This window comes from Procambarus clarkii, chromosome 43 (assembly GCF_040958095.1).
Source record: "Procambarus clarkii isolate CNS0578487 chromosome 43, FALCON_Pclarkii_2.0, whole genome shotgun sequence".
NCBI lineage: Eukaryota > Metazoa > Arthropoda > Malacostraca > Decapoda > Cambaridae > Procambarus > Procambarus clarkii.
In genome coordinates, this window is record NC_091192.1 from 31,697,766 (window position 1) to 31,722,447 (window position 24,682).

General features: G+C 36.6%; 1 protein-coding gene across 11 annotated transcripts in view; it reads left to right on the forward strand.

The window, feature by feature from the left end:
- Positions 1 to 379: 379 nt before the first annotated feature.
- Positions 380 to 24,682, forward strand: part of tho2 (THO complex subunit 2-like protein) — a 133,172-nt gene continuing 108,869 nt past the window's right edge. For 10 of the 11 annotated variants that reach the window (XR_011221998.1, XM_069300185.1, XM_069300186.1 and 7 more), the window contains exons 1-17: positions 380 to 498; positions 5,644 to 5,717; positions 8,437 to 8,528; positions 9,059 to 9,297; positions 9,598 to 9,731; positions 10,697 to 10,947; positions 12,666 to 12,887; positions 13,643 to 13,770; positions 15,200 to 15,398; positions 17,115 to 17,272; positions 20,528 to 20,714; positions 21,031 to 21,175; positions 21,374 to 21,576; positions 21,939 to 22,157; positions 22,452 to 22,616; positions 24,001 to 24,141; positions 24,390 to 24,503. Coding sequence is in view for 10 of the 11 variants with exons in the window: in XM_069300185.1 (XP_069156286.1) it covers positions 395 to 498; positions 5,644 to 5,717; positions 8,437 to 8,528; positions 9,059 to 9,297; positions 9,598 to 9,731; positions 10,697 to 10,947; positions 12,666 to 12,887; positions 13,643 to 13,770; positions 15,200 to 15,398; positions 17,115 to 17,272; positions 20,528 to 20,714; positions 21,031 to 21,175; positions 21,374 to 21,576; positions 21,939 to 22,157; positions 22,452 to 22,616; positions 24,001 to 24,141; positions 24,390 to 24,503 (2,775 nt within the window). In the remaining variant the exon portion in view is untranslated. Of the gene's footprint in view, positions 499 to 732; positions 870 to 5,643; positions 5,718 to 8,436; positions 8,529 to 9,058; positions 9,298 to 9,597; positions 9,732 to 10,696; positions 10,948 to 12,665; positions 12,888 to 13,642; positions 13,771 to 15,199; positions 15,399 to 17,114; positions 17,273 to 20,527; positions 20,715 to 21,030; positions 21,176 to 21,373; positions 21,577 to 21,938; positions 22,158 to 22,451; positions 22,617 to 24,000; positions 24,142 to 24,389; positions 24,504 to 24,682 lie in introns of those variants that run through there. The other variant, XM_069300187.1, reaches the window with a different exon arrangement.

The following is a 24,682-nucleotide window of genomic DNA, read 5'->3' on the forward strand; positions in this document are numbered from 1 at the left end:
CAATTTCAATATGTAACCCCCAACGCTCATCGGACACCCACCCTCCACAACCCACCCGGCTCATAATATACAAACTGCCCTTATACCCCTCCCCCCATCTCACTAAATTATACTACAACTCCCTCGATTGTAACATATTTTAAAACAAGTTTTATGAGGATAATGTTGCCATTTTACTTCTTAATATAATATTGACAGTCACTAAAATGTGCAAATGTCCAATTCTTCAATAATGTAATGAGGTATAAATCCTTTTTGATTTATGAAACATATATTTAAACGTCAATAAAGAATTATTTAATGTAACATAAGTGCATAATAAGTTTATCTGATGTATGGTTCCAAGCATTTAGACCAATTAAGGTAATATTTTGTTTTGTTTCGCACGTTAGGTATGAGGTTTAGAAGACGGGTCCAAGCAGCAAACATGGCGGGCAGCTGCCGCTTGTTTACACAAGAAACATGGAAAAACTGGGACAAATCTGGCAAGGGAGAAGTGTGAGTTATATCCTAAATGTGCAAAAGAAATTCTAATAACTCTCACATTCTAATTTCATAAATATTATCACCCGTTTCTGCGATAAATCTTTGTGTTTGCCCTTCGCGACTTGGACGCCAATATTGTCAACGGTGACCGATTTTTCCATTGGTGTTTACAGGCGCTCGCTTATTAGTAAAGCTAATGCAAGGCAGAACACTGGTCTAACCACCCATGTCTCTGGACAACACTTAATAAAATGAGTGTTGGAGGAGGGTAGTAGAGAGATAGTGAGGTGTAATGGTGGTGAGCGGCGAGGTGGTGACCCCGGACACGGGCCTCGTCTCCCTCACAATGTGCAGCTCTCACTCTCTCTCCTCATTGTACAAACGTGAGAATAATGAGCCTTAAAGTTTGTATATATATATCGGATACAGGCTGCATGAGTAAAGTGATAGTGATAGAAGAGTAAAACCTGACCTTTGCCCCTATGGGTATAGTGCAATTCAGTTTTACCTGAATTTACCTAACACTGTGGGCCTGGACGAGGACAGGAAGCCGGCGACTTGTCAAAGGTCCCTCCCCTTCCCCTCCATTTGTCCTGATGTTTTTTTAAGCTGGATTTTCAAGTTAAGCAACGTTTTGGCATTTACAACTTTGTCGGGTATGAGGTTCCATGGGTTAATAACCCTGTGGGTGAAAAAACCATCACCTGTTCTCAGTCCTATATTGTGGCTTGTTGAGCTTAAAACCATTCCATAGAACATACTGGCATGCTCCTGTGCCATGTAAGTCCACTACGGGCTCACCATACTACTTGTCACATACTTGGAACTTTTTGTTCCAAGGAGCTGAATCCATAACAACATTGAAACCGTTGCTCCATGTTTGTGTTACATTTGACATTTTGAAGAAGTTGTCCTGATCAATATCCTCCAAATTGTTCAGTATTTTGAACGTTTCATTTTGGGCACCATATTATAGAATGGTTGTGGTAGAAGATCACTATGAATAAAATATTACACATGTCTTGAACCTTTCTTATAGATCTGTATTGTGTTCATTTGCCTTTTTTCACTTCATCACATAGTGATGGAGTGAGAGTGAGATCACATTGTGTTGAAGGGTGGATGAATAATTTAGTGACAGGTTTACATTTGGTCAGGGTCTATATTAGCAGGTACAGTAATGTAAACTCCGAGAGATACATATGTCTAAACTGAGCAGTAATAACATCTAGGAGTCAGCTAATTTTATTGGATGAGCCATAGATATGTGGCTAATGTGTCAAAAACTGGCTAAATGTAGGGCAAAAACATATTACAGTACATTTAAGCATTCAATAAACTTTCTGATGGCACTAAAATGTCTCAATTAGTTTCAGAATTTCAAAAACAAGTTTGTTTAACCATTCTATTTACACTTTCAAGAACAAAATTTTGTTAAACATGATAAGTGTAAAGTTGTTCTTCACCTTCTGAATGTAAAGAGTAATGCCAACAGACCTCTAATTGTGATTGAGTGAATTTGATAATCACCTCTGGTACTGGACCAAAATAACAGGGCTGCAGTACCTTCTGCTGGACTGACCTGTGGCACGTACAGTACAGCCAGTGAGAGCAGACGTTCATATAGAAGCATATACTGTACAGTTCAGTATTGTAAAAGATTAGACCAGCAAGATACCACTTGCTGGTCTGTTTACACCAGCAGATCTGAGCAGTGTGTGTCATGGGGTAACTAGTTAGTATGAAAATAACTGTTGTAGAAGATATTGAAAAGTTACAAACCAGTACAGTATCAGTAAAGTCCTTGATTGAGTAACAAAAAATAACGTAATAAATTCCAGGTACAGTACTCGGGTATAATAAAAATTAAAAACTTAAGCAAATTACTGGGTTAAAAACAATTTGAGCTTACTCATAGAAGGAAAATTACTTCTAAAGGATCTGGGAATTATGATGTCTGATAACCTAACATTTAGTGGGCATAACCAAGCAAATATAGTGTCAGCCAGGAATATGATTGGTTGGATTACTCAGTATGAGAACCTTCAAATTTTCAGATTCCACCACAATGCTTATACAGTACTATTCAAAATCACTTGTGCAGTCCCGCTTGGAGTACTATTCTGTGCCTATTTCCTCTTTCATAGTGGGAGAGATTGCAGAAATAGAGGGAATAAAGAGAACATGACAGACAAAAGAAGTGTTAAGTCAATAAATACAATGTTCTCTTGTGTCATGTTAGGAATTCTAATCATCCTATTGTTTGGTCTTAAAAAATAAACTTTCCTGCCTCGACTTCACAGACGCCATCTTGTCGAATCGGCTCAGATCTTCCAGATGGTATAGACTCGTTCCTCTCAATGTTTGCTGATGATGCTAAAATTATGAGAAAGATGAAGACAGAGGAGGACAGCAAGAGGATACAGGATGACCTGGACAGACTGAAGGAATTGTCCAACAAATTGCTACTAGAATTTAATTCGAGCAAGAGCAAAGTGTTCAAGATAGGCGTAGGGAGCAGGAGGCTAAACACAAAGTACCAGCTGGGAGAGGAAATCCTTCAGGAATCAGGACGAGAGAAAGATCTGGGGGTTGATACCACACCAGACCTGTCCCCTGAAGCCCACATCAAAAGCATAACATCAGCAGCATATGCAAGGCTAGCAAACATAAGAATTGCTTTCAGAAATTTGTGTAAGGAATCGCTCAGAACCTTGTTACCTCATATGTCAGACTAGAATATGCAGCTCTGGTGTGGGGTCCGCATCTAGTCAAACACAAAACGAAGTTAGACATGGTTCAGAGGTATGCCACCAGGCTAGTCCCCGAGCTGAGAGGAATGAGCTATGAGGAAAGATTACTGGAACTGAACCTCGCGACACTGGAAGGGAAGGGGAAGGGAACTATCAGGAGAAAGTGCAGGGCCATTACCACTATATAGTACTGGGAAGGGGTCGGGATAAGAATTTGGGATGGGACGGGGGAGGGAAGGAATGGTGCCCAACCACTTGGACGGTCGGGGATTGAACGCCTACCTGCATGAAGCGAGATCGTCGCTCTACCGTCCAGCCCAAGTGATTGGGTCACGACACTGGAAGACAAGAGTTAGGGAGACATGATCACTACCTACAAAATTCTCAGAGGAATTGACAGGGTAGATAAAGATAAAGTGCTTAACACAGGTGGTACGTGAACAAGGGAACACAAGTAAAAACCAAGTACCCAAATGAGCCACGGGGACGTTAGAAAGAACTTTTTCAGTGTCAGAATAGTTAAGAGATGGAATGCATTAGGCAGTGATATGGTGGAGGCAGACTCCATACACAGTTTCAAATGTAAATATGATAGAGCACAGTAGGCTCAGGAATCTGTAAACCAGTTGATTGACAGTTGTGAAGTAGGACCAGAGAGCCAGAGCTCAACCCCCGCAAGCATACCTAGATGAGTACAACATACCCAACATGAACCTTAATCCTGGCTTTGTTGCTGTTGACTCTTCACATTTCATACTCAAATTCTCTAACCTTTCTAACAAACATGACCTAACATAAGCCTACCCCCTTTTTCTTTCTTTTTCTTTCTCATATTCTTACATTCACATGCTTACACCCTTTATTAAACCCCATCTTACACCCATTATTACACCCATCCCATCTGTACCTTTTTCCTTGCTCTTGCCTTCCTCTAAGAATTATCTCCTCTCTCTCTCTTGCCTTACTTAATGCCCGTGCCTCCCTCGCTCCCATCACAATCGATTTAATGGTCCAGGATGGACCGAAACATCGTCAACTCCTCATCTTCTGGTGTGTGGTTTATTCTTCGAGTACAGAGAATATATATAGCATACATAGACACAATAAAGTGCCTAAATTGCTGTATTGGGACAATCTCAAAGCTCTCAAAATGTTATCCTCTAGAAAGGAGACGAGAGATATCACACGATACTGTACTGTATATACATGAGGGATACTGGAAGGCCAGGTCCCAAATTTGCAAGGTAAAATGATGATAGATGCAGAATACAGTTAGTGAAGAGTAGAGGTTCCATGGACGCAATCAGTGTATCTAACACTGTACTGTATAAACATCAGAGGTTCATGGCCATTCAATACCCCTCCAACAAGCATAGGAAATATTTCCAGAATAAAAGTGAACTTAAAGAAAAAAAATTCTTTATTAGTTTCATCAGTTAATCAGTCAGCAGTTTCATCATCATAGTTTCATAGTTTCATCACAGTTTCATAGTTAGCATCAGTTTCAATAGATTCTCCGTATAGCCGAAGACTGACTGACCTCACTTCCATCACAATCGATTTAATGGTCCAGGATGGAGCGAAACGTCGTCGACTCCTCGTCTTCTGGTGTGTGGTTTAGTCTTCGAGTACAGAGAATATATATACTGTACAGTATGCATAAACACAAAATTGGTGCTACATAGCCTTCCCGGCTTGATGCCTTCTTTGATAATTACTTACTTAACGGAAAATTATACGTTCTTGCAAGAAGTGCTGGATTAACCAGGTTGTAATAGATATGTGGGCCTGCGGGCCACTCAAAGCAACAGTATTGGGCCAAGTTTATCACAGTCAAGTCTGGCCCCAGGCAGGCTTGAGGAGTAGAACTCCCAGAACCCACTCCAGATATGATCCAGGCTAATACCCCTCGCTCATAATTCTGTCCTATAGGACCCAGGTGGATTTTGCCTTACTGAGCAACCAAGTGAGATACAGTACAGTACTGTACTCAGAAAAGTGAATTTTGTATTCTTGGTCTTTGTTCTTGAAATAAGTTGCAGTAACTATATGGTTGCTGATTGGTGACATTGAAGGAGTTATGTCATACGTCTCCCATACATCTTATTGTGGTTAATTCTGGATGTTATATTTCCCAACAACTTAGCTAGCCTTGACTAAGAAAAGTTAATGTTCTGTACTGTACTTGTCAAAGTTCTAGAGAGTAGGATAAAGAAAAATTATCCTTTCAAAGGGAGCTCGCATCTCTTAAGGTGCAGGAATAAGAGATGGATGGATCTTGGTACAGTATGCACAACAACTAGTATAGTTCAGCTGATTCTGCATCCTCTTCCCCATTTTGATTCAACAAGTAAATGTTATATTAAAAAATTTTCATGTTTTAAGTTAAAAATATCTCTTTCAGGGTCCAGATGATAAAGCAGCTGATCAAAGATAATCCAGATAATCCAGGATTATCCAAACCTAACCAAGTCAAAGGTCTGTACCAATTTGCTTACATGTGCAAGTTATAATTATTGTACTGTATACATAATCTACTATTTAGAGTTTTGTATGTTATCATATCTCCCCTAACTCTTGTGTCTTCCAGAGGTGTTAGGCTTAATTCCTGTAGTTTTTTCTCATAACTCATACCTCTTACTTCTAGAGCAAGTATCGTACCATTCCTCAACCTTCTGTAACTTTGTCTTGTTTTTGGACTAGATATATATTGGTTAAACTTTGAGCTGTCTACTCTTTAGTAGTCTACTCTAGGTATAGAGTCTGCTCTAGGTATAGAGTCTACTCTAGGTATATTAACACTTTCGCGCTCCGTGGAAACTCGCGGTTGACAGGGGGATCGTGGCCCCTCCGTGCGGGTAAGCGCGCGGTGACACTCAAATGTGTATACTCGTTCCAGTTTTCTCACCTTAATTCTCGCGCTACGTCGCTCATTCTGGTATCATTGTGTTCGCAATTAAATTCTCTACAGGTGTGTATAAATATAATGTCCAAAAGCCTAGCGTGACTCCCAACAGCAAAGCGTAAAGTCGGCAAAAACGCACAAAATCAGTAACATGTGCATTCTCGTTCCATTTTTTTACCTTAATTCTCGTGCTACGTCGCTCATTTTGGTATCATTGTGTTCGCAATTAAATTCCCTACAGATGTGTATGAATAAAATGTACAAAAGGCTGGAGTGCCTCCCCGCAGAAAAGCCTAAAGTTACCCATGAACGAGCACCATTTTGTACATTGCAACCTAATGTTCAACTCGTTCAATTTGATAACATCAAATTTCGTGCTACGTCGCTCGTTTTGGTATCAAATTGTTCGCAATAAAAAGGCGATTATTTTAAAACTAGTCCCAGAATAATAGAGCAATAACTGGATTTTTAACAAATATTTTAATTCTGGACGCTCATCATCACAAATTTATTTATATCTTTCCAGTGTTCTGACATAAATATTTGTGTTACATCTTTCATTTTGGTATCAAATTGTTCGCAATAAAAAGGCGCACATTTTAAAACAAGTCCCAAGATAATAGGACAATAAATAGAATTTTAACAAATATTTTAATATTCAGACCATAGACCTATTTATAATATTTCAAGTGTTTGGACATCAAGTTTCATGTTATATCTTTGATTTTGGTATCAAATTGTGTGCAATCTAAAGGCGCTTATTTTAAAACCACTACCAGATTGATCTGATAAAATTTAAATTTTTAAAAAATATTGTAATGAGTGACTCAGTATTGCGTCGTTGGAACACATTCAGTAGAAAAATGAGTGACGAATTATTCAGTCTGTGGAACGCGAAAGTGTTAAGCAAGGATACGATGCTGTACTCTATATGGTTGTCACAGGATATATATACTGTATTACAGTACAGTATATAAATTTTGCTTTCTAAATGCCTTATTGTACTCTTGGAATGTGTATACAGTAATTTATTTATGGCCATAAGATCAGATTGTGTAGACCATTAGCAACTTGTGTCTTTATTTTTTCTTGGTTGCTCTATGATAAGACCTTGTATTGACTGATACTACACAGATGTATGATCATATACTGAGCTTTATGTTGATATTGCAATGTGCATCGCTCACATGACCTTGCTGTAGTTCTTAACACCCATTGGTAAACAAAAGGGGGAGAAATTTTACACAGTACAGTAATTTCCTTAACTGAAATTTTACTTTTAATGCAAATAATTATTTCTTTGAGAGGGAACTAAATACCTGTATACTAATAAATAATAATATATACTTCATACATGTGTATAGAAATTTTAGGGTGTGTTATGAGGCAGGCATGGGCCTCTTGAGAAAGTAAAAAGAAAGGGTGCTGATATGTTGGGTCCTTGAGTTTCATGCAAGATGATGGCTTGTTACCCTGAGAGGCCAGGTGGATGAACAGCTATTCCCAAGTTGGATCCATTTACACTGTGTATATTAAATAATAAGTTAAAAAATAAGAGGTAAGTATTTTGTTTTTGAAGCCTTTCTCCTTGAACTCCAGACATGATACAGTACTATTTTAGACTGAGGAAGAACAAGACTGAGGAAGAACAAAGTTCTGAATACTGTAGCATGGGGTCTACATCCTTCGCTCACAACCAAGGGACATGTGTTAAATTCCCTGGGCAGTACAGAAATGGTTGGGCACATTTCATTTCACCTGGTGCCTCGGTTTACCTAGCAGTAAATTTGGTACCCAGAAGTTAGGCAACTGTTGTGATTTGCATTGTGGGGAAGGTTGGTGGTTGGCCTGGGGGGGGGAGGGGGGGGGAATCTCCGTAAGTCTAAATACAGGCTTCCTGTCTCTGACAACAGGAATTATTCATTTCCCTTACAGCATGATATTTTATTTAGTTCTTTGTTTTGTAGTCATAAGTGTTATTGAATAAGTTAGATTATTTTTATAAATAAATTTATTTCAATATAAACATTGGCAGTCCCCATGGTGAAGTGGTGAAGACACTTGCCTGGCATTTTGCGAGCGCTTTGTCCTGGGTTTGTATCCTGGCCGGGGAGGATTTACTGGGTGTCAATCCTTAACTATAGCCTCTGTTTACCCAACAGTAAAATGGGTACCTGGTTGTTAAACGATTTGGTGAGGTCGTATTCCAGGGAACGTAGAATTAAGGGCTTGTCTGAAACGTTATACGTGCTAGTGGTTGTACAAGAATGTAATGTAAGATAAATATTTCAGACCTCTCTCGTGCTCTTTACGAACTCCTTTCTGCAATCTTGAAAGGCCAACTTCGAAGAGATTATGCACGACCTCTTCTCACAGATATGATTGTAAGTTTGCATATAATTTATATTTTATCTTGTTAGTTTTATCATTACAGTATGTTACTACCATGCTGATCTACATTGGTCAGGGGAAAACACCTAGGAGGAAAATGCGAGAGCAGTGTTGATGAGAGAGAGAGAAAGTGAATTCATCATTAAACATAAATATCATACTAATCAAATTTCATACTGATACAAAATTTTAAACCATCAGATGTCAATATGATGGTTTGTATCTCTCATAATTGGGCCGTATAGCACAGTGGTCTACATCCTTTGGTTCATAATCAGGGTACCCAGGTTCAATCCCTGGGGCTGGACAGAAACAGTTGGCATGTTTCCTTATAGTACCTGGTACTGTGTTCAACTAGCAGTAAATAGGTACCTAGGAGTTAGGCAAGTGGTGAGGAATGCATTCTGGGGAAGATCAGGTGGTAGCCAAGGGGGGGCATAGATAAGCTTAAGTGTAGTATAACCTTCCTGTCCTTGACAACGGGAATGTTTATAATATTTGTTTACACTGTTATTTGTTGTAGAATTGGCATCCAGATATGGCCTCACAGCTGGTGGAAGTATCAACACTGCTGGATCTGGAGACGTCTACCATTGATCGACTCAACAAAAATCGTGACCAGTTTTTGGCACTGCTCAAGTCCCTTGATGCAGATAAACTGATGAAGGAAAGATTAGAAATTGAAACTTTAGGAGAAGGAGGCATTGTTAAGAATAAGAAAAATTTTCACACAAAGCAGATTAAAGTCAAGACCAAATTATTGTGAGTACAGTATTGTAAAGTTATTATTTATACAGTATTTTGTTTTACATTTTATTCACAGTAGAGCTTCTAATTTGAGACATTTACAACTTGTACTGAGAAATTTTGATCATGGCTACAGTACAACACTGAGTTTTCTAAGCTATTTCACTCGTGATGACTGGCAGCTCTCATCTACACTATTGTAGGATGGTTTACATTCGGATTAATATCAGGTTTATTCTTCCCCTAAATAATAATGCTTTTTTGCAACTATGAATTTTAGTTAATGAAAATAATGTTATTAATTGTTTGTTTCAGTTATAAACAACAGAAATTTAACCTATTACGTGAAGAGACTGAAGGCTACGCCAAGCTTATAACTGAACTCAATCAAGACATAAGCAGCAGAGTAACACCGAGCTCCATCATTGAAGTTATACGTAGCCTTATTGGTTAGTTATTTAAATCCATTTCTATACAATAATGGTTTAGACCTTAAATTTTTAGTGAATGGGAGAAGAGAGGTGGGAAAGGTTGAATAGTATAATTAAAGGAAGGACTGTTACTATGAAAGTTAATGGATTGAGAGCTACTGTAGTAGCTCTCAGAGATGATGTTATGTAGAGATGACGTGGAGAAGTGAAATTGAGGGCATGGAAAGGGACAGTGCTCAAGAGGTAATTATTATTTTTCTCTTTTAAACAGCTGCTGATGTATGTATGAATGCTTAGGGTACAGTACTTAGGAAGTACTTGCCTTGTACTAGAAGTACAAGGTGAATTTGCAAGGAGTTCAATTGCGTGATGTGATGTGAGATCTGATAATTGACTGCATAATTTGAAGGAGGTGGCCAGGAATGTTTCAGTTTATTTTGGTATCAAAATACAGTATCACAAAAAATATGTTCTTTTCATAATAAAAACATATTTATATCTTAATACTTGTTATAAAAAAAAGCAAAAAATAGCAAACTTTGGATGCAGTGAAAAAGTTGGTTGAAATATACAGGTTTGATCCAAATCTATCCATTTAAGCAGGAGCACACTGTGCTAATGTTTGGCAGGAATGAATAAATTGATAGTACAGTATATCTTCATACCTTGACTTGCTAAACTATTAACCTCTGGACTGTTGACCTGCATCCAATCAAAGTAATTGTAATAATAATTACCTAGATGGGAGGCAAGTCATATTGCCTCCCATCTAATTAATTATGATTCCCACTGTTTATTATTATTCCCATTGTTTATTAACATATCTTGAGCTAAAAGAAATATGCAGTCTTAAATCTTAAGTAGTAATTTACTACTTATCTTTAATATTTAATTAGAATACCCTGTTTTTTAATTGTTTTAGCAATGCTTTCATTTTTTGTGGTCTATAATATTCTTTTTATTAAGTTTTAATTCTTTTTCAGGTGGTTTTAATTTGGATCCAAATCGAGTGTTGGATCTTATATTGGAATCATTAGAATGCCGTCCAGAGCAACACCAGTTTTATACCGGTCTGCTGAATCTATACCCCTGTGAGTCGGCCACCATTAGTGAGCTGCTTGGGTTCAAGCTCAACACCTACTCAAGCAGTGGAAAGGATGCAAAAGGAATCTATACGACAATTGCCCTACTTATACAGGCTGATATTTTAAAAATTTCAGATATTTATATATGGGTAAGTATTTATTCTTTTATACTGTATACTGGTCCTGTAGCACAGTGGGTTACGTCCTTGGCTCACAACTGATGGATCCTGGCAAGAGAAAATATAGTAGTTGCCTGTCCCCAACAACAGGAATTTTATAATATACAAATGTGTGTGTGTAATTACCTAAGTGTGGTTACAGGATGAGAGCTACACTCGTGGTGTCCCTTCTTCTGAACACTTGTCTCATATATACAGTATATATATATAAATATATATATATAAATATATATATATAAATATATATATATAAATATATATATATAAATATATATATATAAATATATATATATAAATATATATATATAAATATATATATATAAATATATATAAATAAATATATATAAATATATATATATAAATATATATATATATATATATATAAATATATATATATAAATATATATATATAAATATATATATATATAATATATTATATATTATATATATATATATATATATATATATATATATATATATATATATATATATATATATATATATATATATATATATATATAATGTCGTACCTAGTAGCCAGAATGCACTTCTCAGCCTACTATGCAAGGCCCGATTTGCCTAATAAGCCAAGTTTTCATGAATTAATGTTTTTTCGACTACCTAACCTACCTAACCTAACCTAACCTAACTTTTTCGGCTACCTAACCCAACCTAACCTAGAAAGATAGGTTAGGTTTGGGTAGGTAGGGTTAGTTAGGTTCAGTCATATATCCATGTTAATTTTAACTCCAATAAAAAAAAATTGACATCATACATAATGAAATGGGTAGCTTCATCACTTCATAAGAAAAAAATTCGAGAAAATATATTAATTCAGGAAAACTTGGCTTATTAGGCAAATCGGGCCTTGCATAGTAGGCTGAGAAGTGAGTTCTGGCTACTAGGTACGACATATATAATATATATATATATATATATATATATATATATATATATATATATATATATATATATATAATATAAATATATATATATATATATATATATATATATAAATATATATATATAATTAGTATATTTTGGTAGCAGTCTTTCCTGTAGACATATATTATTAAATATGACCGAAAAAGTAAGATTAATAATTCTAACACAAATTTTCTCGATCTTTCGTACGTTTCTTTTCACTGTTGGTGGTAATTCAAAAATCAATTCTCCAAAATTCATTTTTATTTCTAGTCTGTTCAAACATGACTACATCCACTGGCCTACAAACTGTTTCAACATATTTGCTGTAATAAATAGGCCAGTCCTCACTCGACTGCCTGGGGCTCTGACCACTGGCCTCCAGTGCTACTACGATGCAGAATATACCTCCATGTAATTAGGCTACCCCTTTGGGTATCTGGGGATAACTCACTTGTCTCTCTGCATTACTGTCACTGCTTACTTAAAGATGTTTTACCTTTACCTTACCTAAAGGAACTTTAGGTAAGTTCCTTTACCTCTGAGCTTACTTTTAGAACATACTGTTGTTTGTAGCTCCTCATATTTTCCTGATATGAATAAGTTTGGGTGGATATAAATTGGTACGGCCTCATATGGTCAAGTAGGCCTTTGCCTTTTTCTTAATTCTTATGTTCTTATTCCTTATGATTTTATGTTAAACATGCTTTATGTAAAATTAAGTTAGATTTGTTCCCTTGTTAATCTTAATATCTTGTTGGCAGTTAACACCAGAGGATTCAATAATGATTGAAGACTACCAGAAGGAGGAAAATGAGGCAAGGGAAATTGCCCACAAAGTAAATATAGTTTCCACTAAAGACAAGGATAGAGAAAAAGAAAAGGAAAAAGAAAGAGAAGATGAAGAAAAAGAAAAAGATGAACATAGACACTTTGAAAGATACAGCACTAACCAAAAGATTCAACTCTGCGTTGCTCTGTTAAAGGTGTGTAGTATTGGCATGTATTATACAGTTGCCCTGTTAAAGGTGTGTAGTACTGGGATGTATTATACAGTTGCCCTGTTAAAGGTGTGTAGTACTGGGATGTATTATACAGTTGCCCTGTTAAAAGTGTGTAGTACTGGGATGTATTATACAGTTGCCCTGTTAAAGGTGTGTAGTACTGGGATGTATTATACAGTTTGACTAATCCTGTTAAAGGTGTGTAGTACTGAGATGTATTATACAGTTTGACTAATCCTCAGTGCCAATTTTTGTTTAAAGGATGTTGCTAATTACTATTTTCACTAAACTACAATAATCCAGTACATTTATATATTATAGTTTATAATACTTAAGTACATTATTACGGTTTTCCAGGAGTAAAATAGCTGTGGTGACAGTATCAGCTGGTGTTTAAACCTGCCTGTTCTCTGACACCATGGAAATGTAACTCTCTTGCCTAACCTAACCAAATATGCACAAATCAAAGCAACCCGCCTAACCTATCGAGTCTGATGTATTGAAAATGTCACTATTATGCTGCTTGAGTTTTTACCGCTATTACTTAAAATTTTTTAAGGTACAGGGTATTTGTCTATACCATTAAAAAATGGCAGGTATTCGGTGAGAGAATGGGTTGGTTTAAACCTGCTCTGCCAACATGATTAACTGTTCACTATTATCATTGTATTGTTTTTATTTTATATAGTGTTTTGTCTAATATTTTTGCCTCGCTATTTGGTACTGATAACCAACAGGTTGGTGCGTGGGAACACTTCGTGGAACTCTCAAGACGCTTCCCAGATTATTACCTCGTATCTATTCATCCTGTTAGTCAAGCCCTTTGCCAGTTGATACATGCTACTATTGAACCAATTTACAGAAAGTAAGTGAAATTTTACTTTGTGTGTTTAGATGACTGTATAATTATTCACCTGTTATTGAACCTGCTGTGACCAACCACTCCCAAGAAACTGATACATTGATGTAACTGACCCCGTGCTCTGCTGAATTTGTACTTGTCACACGGAATACTGTCTGCACCATATGGCTTCAGCATTTTCTCATAGATATCACGTTCATGTCATTTCATTGTGAGCTCTTTGGTTGCTCCCAACTTTCATAATAAATTCTGCTTTTCTGTTCAGTTGGTGACACTTCTTGGCTACTAATTGCCTTCTTCTTGGCCACTTGATCAACATATTAATTTTATTGGAAGATAATGTACTTTTTGTTTTATGATTATTTTTCCTGATGGCTGAACCAGGATTCTGAGTCTGATACTTATGCAAACCTGGTTTAACTTACATGACCAAGGTATCCATAATTTTGGCCAGTTGATGACAACTATTGAGAAATGTGGCAGTCAAAGAGTAACTAATTACCCAAATGTTGTTATAGGATGAGAGTTATGCATGTCGTGTTCGATCTTCCCAGTACTCTATCGTATGACGCTTTGAAACTACTGATGGTTTTGGCACCCATCGCCTTTTCACATAACTTATTCTAAGTGTCTACCACTGTTTGCAAAAGAGAACTTTCTAATATTTGTTCAGCACCTTTGTGTCCGTGGCTTGAATTTGTGACCTCTTGTTCTTGAAGCTGCAGGTTTCAAGTATTCCACCTTCATCAATTTTGTCGATTCCTGATACTATTTTGTGTGTTGTGATCATATCACCTTTTTTCCTTCTATCTTTGGCATATTTAATAGCCTTTCTTCGTAGCTGTTGTTTTCAGTTTAGGAAGCCATTTAGTAGTGTGTGTGTGTGTGTGTGTTGACACTGAGCCTGATTATTGGCTGTTCTCTTCTGATGTACAGATTCCATTTTCAATTTAAGTTTTAACGATACATATTTTAATTTATTATTCTACTTCTACTGAATGAATCATACATGTATGCTCTTGGGCTAACTGACTGCACTGTGCGGGTCATACATGTATGCCTTAGAGTGCTGCATTAAGAGTGTCCTGCACATACAAGGGGGCTCACATTAGCTTCCTTAGGCCTCTAGTAACCATTCCCAATCTTTAAAAACAATCTAGAGTTCCTTCTAGGACCTTGGTATAAATGGGAGGACCATGTCTGGCACATCACCACCCAGTATCTGGACATACAGGGCGGCCATAATAGGTACCACTCAACATTTAACAAGCAAATGTGTGATTTTCACCTGTGTATTTACAGGCAAAGTACATGCTATATGCAATTATAAAATTTAGGCTTATATATTTATGAATAAATTCATTAGGTGCATATATTTATACGTATAAGATTGTATATTTATAAGATTGATCTGATTATAAATTCTTTTCAGGGTGTGCACTCTACCTAGTCGACTCAAAGGGACGGTTGTTGAACTACTCAATAACCCACTGGCTCCTCGGCCAGCATATAACTTCAATGATGTGTGTACAACAATATTTCCAATGCTAAGCACTTTGGGGCCACATCTGTACATCGACCCTGGCCTAATGTACAAGGTTCTTCGTGTAGCCCGAGTGGCACTAAAACAGGTAAAGAAATTCCGTTAATTTTTATTATCCATCATCATAACATTGCAATAGCATTTAATTTGTGGTATTTTAGCTTTCTAAACTAAATATCCTTTTCAAGGAATTACAGTTCCTCTCTATTGTAGGGAATACCCCTAGCTATTCATACAATTATTTTATTAACATGTAGTATTTGCAATATTTATGTGATGTGAAAAAGCATTTCTGTGTGGAATTAAAATGCTAGAAAATTTAAAACTTGTATATGATGGTGTGATAAAGGTGTCTGTCGCACCCTGGTTGCAGGCTTTAAAATACTTTTAATACATTGAGTGAGACCTTAAAAACACATTAACATCACAACACAAAGACCTCTCACTAATGCCATGTCTGGGGGATTCACGGTAGTTTCAGCTAACAATAATCTTGGAAGTTTTGTAAGAACCACTTGTATGTATTTTTATATGCAATGAATTGTTAACAATATTTTATACAATATGAAACGTGTAAGTCCTAAGACGGAGGAAGATCATAGCGGGTTGGATTACGGCTATTTCGTGCATCATCAGAAATAGTTCCTGCACAAAATGTTAGGTACAATATTGCAGAAACCAACCCATCCTCCTGTTTAGATAGTACCTATTGTGTACAATATTGCAGAAACCAACCCATCCTCCTGTTTAGATAGTACCTATTGTGTACAATATTGCAGAAACCAACCCATCCTCCTGTTTAGATAGTACCTATTGTGTACAATATTGCAGAAACCAACCCATCCTCCTGTTTAGATAGTACCTATTGTGTACAATATTGCAGAAACCAACCCATCCTCCTGTTTAGATAGTACCTATTGTGTACAATATTGCAGAAACCAACCCATCCTCCTGTTTAGATAGTACCTATTGTGTACAATATTGCAGAAACCAACCCATCCTCCTGTTTAGATACTACCTATTGTGTTAGAAATGTCAGAATTCGTACGTTTTTAGTTTTTAGAGAGTAGTATACTGACTAGTAAGGTATTCTTTTAAAATAAATGCAGCTAAAATACAAACTTAAATATTCCTAGGCCTAGGAATGTACTATACTGCACACACATGTACTATATTAGGCCTCAGATGTAGTGTAATAGGCCTAGGGAGGTTGAATAGGTTAGTTTAGTTTGTCAAAGCAACACAAGTAAAAAAAAAAAGAGTTTCTGGTTTGTCCAACTCAATAGTTCAGATTTCTATGTTCAAACTTCGTTGTATGTCGGTATATATACTACGGTCCTCATTGTTACTACAATTACTACCCAAACAAGAGGATGGGATGCAGAAACCACTAGAGATCACATAAGACTAAATGCATGAGTGTGTTCTGATATGGAAGTTAGGGGGTGCTGTGACTTGCAGAGGTGCACCTTGAGGGCTTTGCCTCATATCCAAAATGGCTTCTGTAATCTACCTACTCTGTGTGGAATCTGAGAAAGTTGCATCATAATGATGTAAAAGAAGTGCTAAGTAAGCAGCTTTTGCACATTTTGAGATCAGAGCAAGTTACCAGATTGATTATTGTAAAATAGCATCAAATTGATAGTGTTATTGAACAGGTTTCCCATGCAAGGAAGAATTTCCAGCTTCTATTCAATTAAGCAACAGGACATTAAATGAACATTTATACAATCTTGATTAATTGTATTTGTTTTCCAGTTCTAAGTTTTATCAAGATAGTAATATTTTGCTTATAATTTTTAAGGTTAAAGTTGGAGCTGATGGAGTTCGCAACACATTCTATTATGAGTTCCTTGATGTTTTGGATGAAGCTCTTCTTCCATCGCTCTCCATGCTGGACTCCAACCCGTGCCTCGCTGAAGAAATTTGGGACACCCTAAAGATGTACCCCTATCAGCATAGGTAAGTTTTACAATTACTGTAAGAATATTATATAATAGGACATTGTGTTTACTTTGAATGGGTTCAGATCATTGTGTCTAGTTCCTAGCCCTTGACAAGGTCTTGATATTGATGACATTGATTAGACAGACTTGGTGCTTGCAGTCCTATGCACCACATCCACAGCACATTAACTAGAAAGTCATGCAGGAACCACCAAGCATGCTGTATTGGAAATACATGTGGGATACTTCAAACTTTTAATTTACAAAAAGTGTAAATTAAATCCAGTGAAAAGTCAAGTGAGCCATAAGTACAGTTAGAAAACACCAGAGGTCCATAACTCTTCAAACTGCTACCAAAAGTACAGTATATGAAATATAAATTGCCATCCACACTTCCGTGGAAATAAACATTCCATTCATCTGGGATGTTTTGAGACCCATACAGTCCAGGTGAATGGAAAGTACATGAAATTTTGGGAATCATAGTAGAAGTTTTCAAGTTTGATCTTGATATGTGTCTACCAGAGGTATTCGATTAACCTGGCTATCATAGTTATGTGGCCCTGTGGGTGTGGGCTACAAAGGCAGACAGCCTCATACCAGGCAATCACCAGAAAAGCATAGTCTCGGGGTCAGGCTGCAAAAGTAGAACAACTAAAAAATTATCCACAGGTTGACCACTAAATAGGATCATCAATAAAAAGCTACTGCTGACCTCCCTAAAATCTAAAATAAAAAAGTAATCCTTATATTCAAGAAAGAAGACCTGAACTAGACAAGTGTAACTGGTATTCATTCCTTGCAAAGTACTGGAAAATGAATCAAGATGAGAATGGTAGAGCGCTTGGAGAGAATAAACTTTGTAGCAAACGACGAACATGGCTTTAAGGGGGGAAATCATATTTGACGAACTTGATAGATTGGTGATACAATTGTATGAACACCTTTGTTGTGTTGAAAGGTTGATGGTGCAAATGTAGGAGCTAAGTCTTTGACAGGCAAGATATGGCAAGGGACCGAAAGTAAGGCATTGTGTTTGATAAGAATGAGTGTCAGAGTAAGACTAGAACATGTAGTAAATAGGAAGCATTTTCATCCAAGGAGTGGTCTATGCCATTTTCTATTTCCTATTTACGTGACCAACTTACCTGACTGTGTCCTTATATGTGCCTTATTTACAGAGTATGCAAAGTAAAAAGCCAGCATTGTATATAATGAAATGCCCCTTTCTGGCTGGGCTTTGGTGGCTTCCTGGGCTACATTTCCTGAGAGAGCTTCCCATTCAAAAAAAAAAAAAAAAAAAAAAAAAAAACAGCCACGTCAGTCTTAGGAGTTATGTTGTCTTACCGGAGACAGAGGTGCAGAGAGCAGAGCGATTTTTATGATCATTCTCACATGGGAAACCATCCAAAAACACAGGCAAGACAATAGAAATAACTTAACTTAATTGTTTGTGAAAATGAAGCACTGAAAAAGTCAACAGAAACTGTAAAAGAATCACTCAAAACTAATTATGTAGTTTATTTGAGACTGTTTATGAAACACCCCCTTGTGCGCTGAGCCACCAGCCAGTGACGACCTAGCAACCAGCCAGTTCAGTCTGGAGTTAAGTAAAAACTGAGGCCTAAAATACTGCAAGTAGACATATGGCTATTTATAGTTCAACTCAAACAAGTGCAAGGTAATGAAGATGGGAAAGCATGAATGGAAGCTAAAAGGAATCTACGTCCTAAGAAAATGGAAATATGAATAAGAATATAAAAGGAGACAAAGACTTGGGAGTAATCATCACTCAGCACTGCCACCAGAAGCTCTCACAAATGTCATTTGGAAAGCTAACAATTTTAAGAACTGCATTTAGACATCTAAACAAGGCTTTGCTCAAGGCATTTACACAACCTATGTTTGACTACATTTAGAATACACAGCACCAGCAAAGAATCTACACCTTTTGAAGAACTAAATGAATGCTGTATTATATTTGACTGGTGGTTGATAGTGAGGCATGAAAGTCAGACAGCCATTTGTACCACTCCTCTCATTCCTTACACACTTAGTGTAACTGTACTGCAATAAGTCAAAATAGTATTGGCAGTATCGAGACCCCAGAGGTTTAATTGCGTCACTTCTTGTAGCAGCCCGCAGGTGAAGTAGGCATCTAGATATCCAGTCATCATCAAGGTTGAACCATGTGTAAAGATTTGTGGGTTGGGTGTTTATAGTTCTGTATTGTTATTTGATAAAATGCATTTATGTCTCAGTTATGAAACAATTTAACGTAGTCACATTTCTTGAATGAAACTGCTTCCATCACAACAAGCTTTGAAAACTATGAATGTTATGTTTATACCTAAGCTGCCTAAGTTATCACTTGTGTGTTGACCTTGCCATACTAAAGCAATCTCTTGTGTGTACATACACAAACGAATGTGTTTCATGCGACATAAAATCTTAACATAACACAATACTCTTAATCACATTATAATGGGGGTTTTGTTGACCATAAGTGGGTTTGTGGTTTTTATGTGTTTTATGTAAGTTTTGGTTTTTGTTATCACAAGTAGGCGTAGAAGAACTCTTAGAACCCTCTCCAGGTATGCTCCAGGTATGCCAGTATGCCACATCCAAATATTCTTCATTTGTAGAATTGGGTATATAAATATAAATATGAAATGAAACCATAGTGAAAATAAGTGTTTGTTTATTCCTGTTGTGAGATGGTTTATAGATGTCCACTTATCTATCAATTTATGGTATAATGAATTTGCATCACCAGCTCCTTCAATAGTTTTCAAGACAACTTAAGTTTTTTAATGCGGTATTGTGAAATTCCATCTGTGTACAAATGTTTTCTTGTTTGTGTTGTCTTACATTTGGTAAACATAATCCTTTTATTATTCCTCCAGTGGACAGTCTTCTTGGCATTTCCTTCTTTACATGATATTTGTGTCTGTCGATAATGTTAATTAAATGTAACATATTTAAATTCTGAACAAGAAAGATGTATACAAGAATATCACAAAACAGGAGGTTTCTATGAGAAAATATTTAAGCTCTACATTGCAATCCAACTCGCATTCGTGAACTTTTCCGGCACATGAAACCTTACTGAAGTATGGTGAGCAAGTGTCTCAGAAAGGTTGAGTCAGTAGTGCTTGTCTGTGAAGACCAGGGATGCAGGTTCCATTCCATCATATGGCCACAATATATTCTCTAGAGAGCTTTAGTTGGGTATGCATTATATCTTAATATATTTATATGTAACTTGCAGATACAAGCTTTATGGGCGGTGGAAAAATGAGTCGAGTAATCAGCATCCCATGCTTGTGAAGCATCACGCTAGACTCCTCAAGAAGGCCAAATTTATTATGATGCGAATCACGAAGGAGACCATCAAACCTGTGAGTCGGGGAATTGGCAAACTCACTCACAACAATCCAGGACCAGTTTTTAATTATGTAAGTTGTAATGTTTTTCAAAATTCCCATTTTGAATTAAGAGTGATTAGTTACTTTAAAAGCAATTACAGTAATACTAATGTGTTGCATGTTCTTCTTTAAGTGTCAGCATCACCTCCACCTCTCTCATCTATGATAATGTATGTAATTTGTACATGTATATACAGTATATTGTAGAATTTTTCCTGGTAAAATTCTTGGGCAGAATATAATTTATCTGTTTGCAGACAATTTACTTTGTAGATGGTCAACTTTTTTTCATAATCTTGTACCTCCTTATTCAGTTTTTTATTTTTGTAATTTTTAACCTTTTCAGATTTTGATACAAGTTCAGCTATATGATAACCTCATTACTCCTGTTGTGGACAGTTTCAAGTACCTAACATCTCTCTCGTATGACGTTCTGGGCTACTGCATTGTCGAAATCCTCTCTGAAAATAAGGACAGAATAGCTATTGATGGTTAGTTACTTTTTCAGTGTTATAATACTGTCATATGTGCAGCTCTGAAGGTTAAGAATATTATTAGTTCATAATAATAATTGCACTATAATAGGCCAGTTGAGAAGACTTGATACATATCTTGAAGGCTCATGTCATGATTTGTGCCTTAAATGAAAAGTTTACTAAATATTCTCTCATTTTATGTTTTATTTTCAGCAACAAACATATCTTCATGGTTACAGTCACTAGCAAGTTTCTGTGGGTTTGTATACAAGAAGTATATCATAGATTTGGGTGGAATTCTTCAGTTTGTTGCAAATCAACTGAAGGCTGAAAAATCTATTGACCTGCTTATCCTGCGGGAAATTGTTCAGAAAATGGGTGGTACGGATACCCTTGAGGATTTAACGCCAGAACAGGTATTAACATCCACATTTACTGTTTGTGATTAATAAAAGGTAGCTGTTTTGGATTACAGTGTTGACATATTTTGTAATTTGATGGTAAACAAAGAGAGGACAGGCCAAATAACTGAGAGTAAGACATGGTGAATGAGGGATAGGGAATATGGATCAAGTAAAATAGTTCATGAGAAGAGAAGCAGTTTAAGGCGAGCGGAAGCTGTCTTGTATAGTGGTGCATATGCTGCAGTGAATAATTTTAAGTGCAGAAGGTACAGTGAATTGTTATTTTATTTTACCTTTTCAAGTAAATATCTTCCTACTCTACAATTGTGGGAAATGACAAAATTATTTATTAATGGTGGTATTTATCTTACCAGCTGGATGCTATGTGTGGAGGGGAGTTGCTGCGCCGGGAGGCGGGTCAGTATCAACAGGAAAGAAACACAAAGAGGTCTTCCATTCGTCTCAAGGAAGCTCTCTTGGAGAACAAATTAGCAATTCCTTTGTTGTTGCTCATGGCTCAACAGCGCTCATCTGTAGTATACAATCAGACCGAGTCTCCTCATCTCAAGCTGGTTGGGAAGCTTTATGACCAGGTCAGTGAGGAGATTTCATTTAAGAGGGTTTCAATGACTTGTTTACATCTCCTGAGTAAACCCTAATCAAATTTCTTATTTTAATTTCTGTGAAGTTTTCAGGTACACATTTTATTAACGTTCTTAAAGTTAATTACCCTATGGCTCTAACTTGAGGAGCAACCAAGGTGCTATACAATAGTTCATAATATTTAGCTTACTATTCACTATAATTAACATTTAATTACAGAAAAATAAACTTTTATGTAATGTCATCTCCCCATCATTAATAATCAAAATGTCTTTATTTTACAGTGTCAAGACACAATGGTGCAATTTGGTTCATATCTCTTTCAAGTAGTGACAATCGAAGAGCTTAGTGATCGCTTGCCTAGCATTGGTACTCTTCTGTCAGACTGCCACATAAATGCAGATGTTGCATTCTTCCTTGCACGTCCACTGTTTATACACATGCTAAATGTAAGTCCATTGTTTCCACAGTAATTGTCATAATGTTTAATCTTGTACAATAATGTAGTTACTTGTTTTTAATATTTGGATTTAGTAATTTTACTTTGTTTATTTTCTTTGGTCTCCATTTAATATCTTGAGAATATGGAATCTTTTTGTGCTAAATTTTATTTGATTGTTTTCAGTAATAAAACCTAATAATTGTGCATCAGTGTCTCAATGGTCCGAGTCTGTGACTAGACCTGGTTGGTGTTCTGGTCAAGTAAGCTATTAGGCACCGCTGCCCACAGTCTGATGTATGAATTACAACCTGGGTAATCGGGTATCTTCTGGAGGTGTCTCGTGGTGTACCTATTGCACTTTTTCTTTTCAAAGAGGTTATTTTGCATATTCTACCTTACCTCCTGGTCTCGTAAAGAGATTTGCAGATTTGGAAATACTTTAGTTCCTCTTATATGATCTGTATAAATTATTAGGTATTGCTTGGCTGCACTCTGAAGAGTACAGTTTGAAAGAGTTTAAGAGGAAAGGCAAATATTCCTTACACACATGCTAGATGCTGCTCCACAGTCTTATCCAATACTATACCAACTAGACCATAATTGAAGTCCTGGCTTTCTGGTTCGAATCCTTCAGGGGTGAGGAGTTTTTGATTGCATATTGGCTTGGGGACCATTCAAGCTTCTTCGCATATCTATCTTGCTTCAGCCTTACTACAGTGTTCTCTTCTCTCTGCATTGAATATAAAATGATCTACCAGAGTGATCTTCTGAGGTTGATGGGCTCCTACCTTGGGTGTACTCCTTTCAAGTAATTCCCTGTCCAAACTCCAAACTCACAAAGGTCACAACATGGTTCGTCTTTCATTTTGGTATCAAATTGTTCGAACTCTAAAGGTGCGCATTTTAAAACTAAGTAGTTCCATAATTATCGAACAATACATGGAATTTAAATTTTTTTTAAATTTTGGACGCAAAATGTGTCTTCGCCGGACATCCGTAGAGTTAATTACCGACATAATATCCGTCGCCGCGAGCTGAAAGTGTTAAAGAAAGCACTGAAATGGCCTAGGTTTGTGGCACAGCAGCTGCTGGCAGAGTTTGTTTTGGACAAGATTCCCTTTGAGTCAGTTTAGTCAAGTACACAGAATAGTGTTAGATCAGAAGACAGATAGACAGAGTTCTTTCTTTTGCAGTAAGAAGATGTGTGAAGAATAGTGAATGAGTGAATATGGCTAGCCATAAAAGTGTATTATGAAGGGTTGGACATAAGATTAGTATATAGAATGATGATTGTCTGCATTGCTATTAAAATAACTTTGGGTCTGTGTATGACTGAAATGATGCTTTTATGCAGGGCAAATTCTGATGATTAAGAAATTCCTTTATTGCAGTCAAAATACGACGAGCTGAGACGTCAGGACAAGGGAGAGAAGAAGTTAACACTGGAGCAAAAGAAGCTGCGTTACATCGAAGCTTGTAATGATGTGTTTGTGCCGATTGTTTCCAGCATCAGACCTCACTTCAGCATTAAAGTAAGTTCTTATGCCTTTTATTTTCATTCGTGCATATTGTTTTGATAAATTTAGCTTTTAAGACTTGCGTCCTCTCTACCGGAAACTATGGTATTTGTGAGTAATGGTGATGGCGAGGAAATGTTTACCATTAGCTGCACTGCTTTATGGAAGAAGACATTTTACATGTAGATAGACAAAGATTATTAGCTGAAGCATTTTGTCTTTGTAAATGCCATTCTGTAAGTATTCTTGATCTTCATCCCTAGGTGTGGGAGGATATGGATCCTTCATTCTTCCTCACTTTTTGGACCCTAACAATGTCTGATCTGGAAGTGCCTGTGCACATGTATGAAAAGGAAATCAAGAAAATTGATCCAAATGTAAGTCTGTTTTTATTGTACTAATTTTCCAGGTAGAGACAAATCTTTCATGAACAGCTCTGCTAAATTTTTATAAGGCTAAGTTTATCATAGATCTGAGTCTGATTGTTTGGTATTATATAAGAGATTGGGCAGTCAGGCCTCTTTTATACAGATGACTTAAATTTAATTAGGAAATC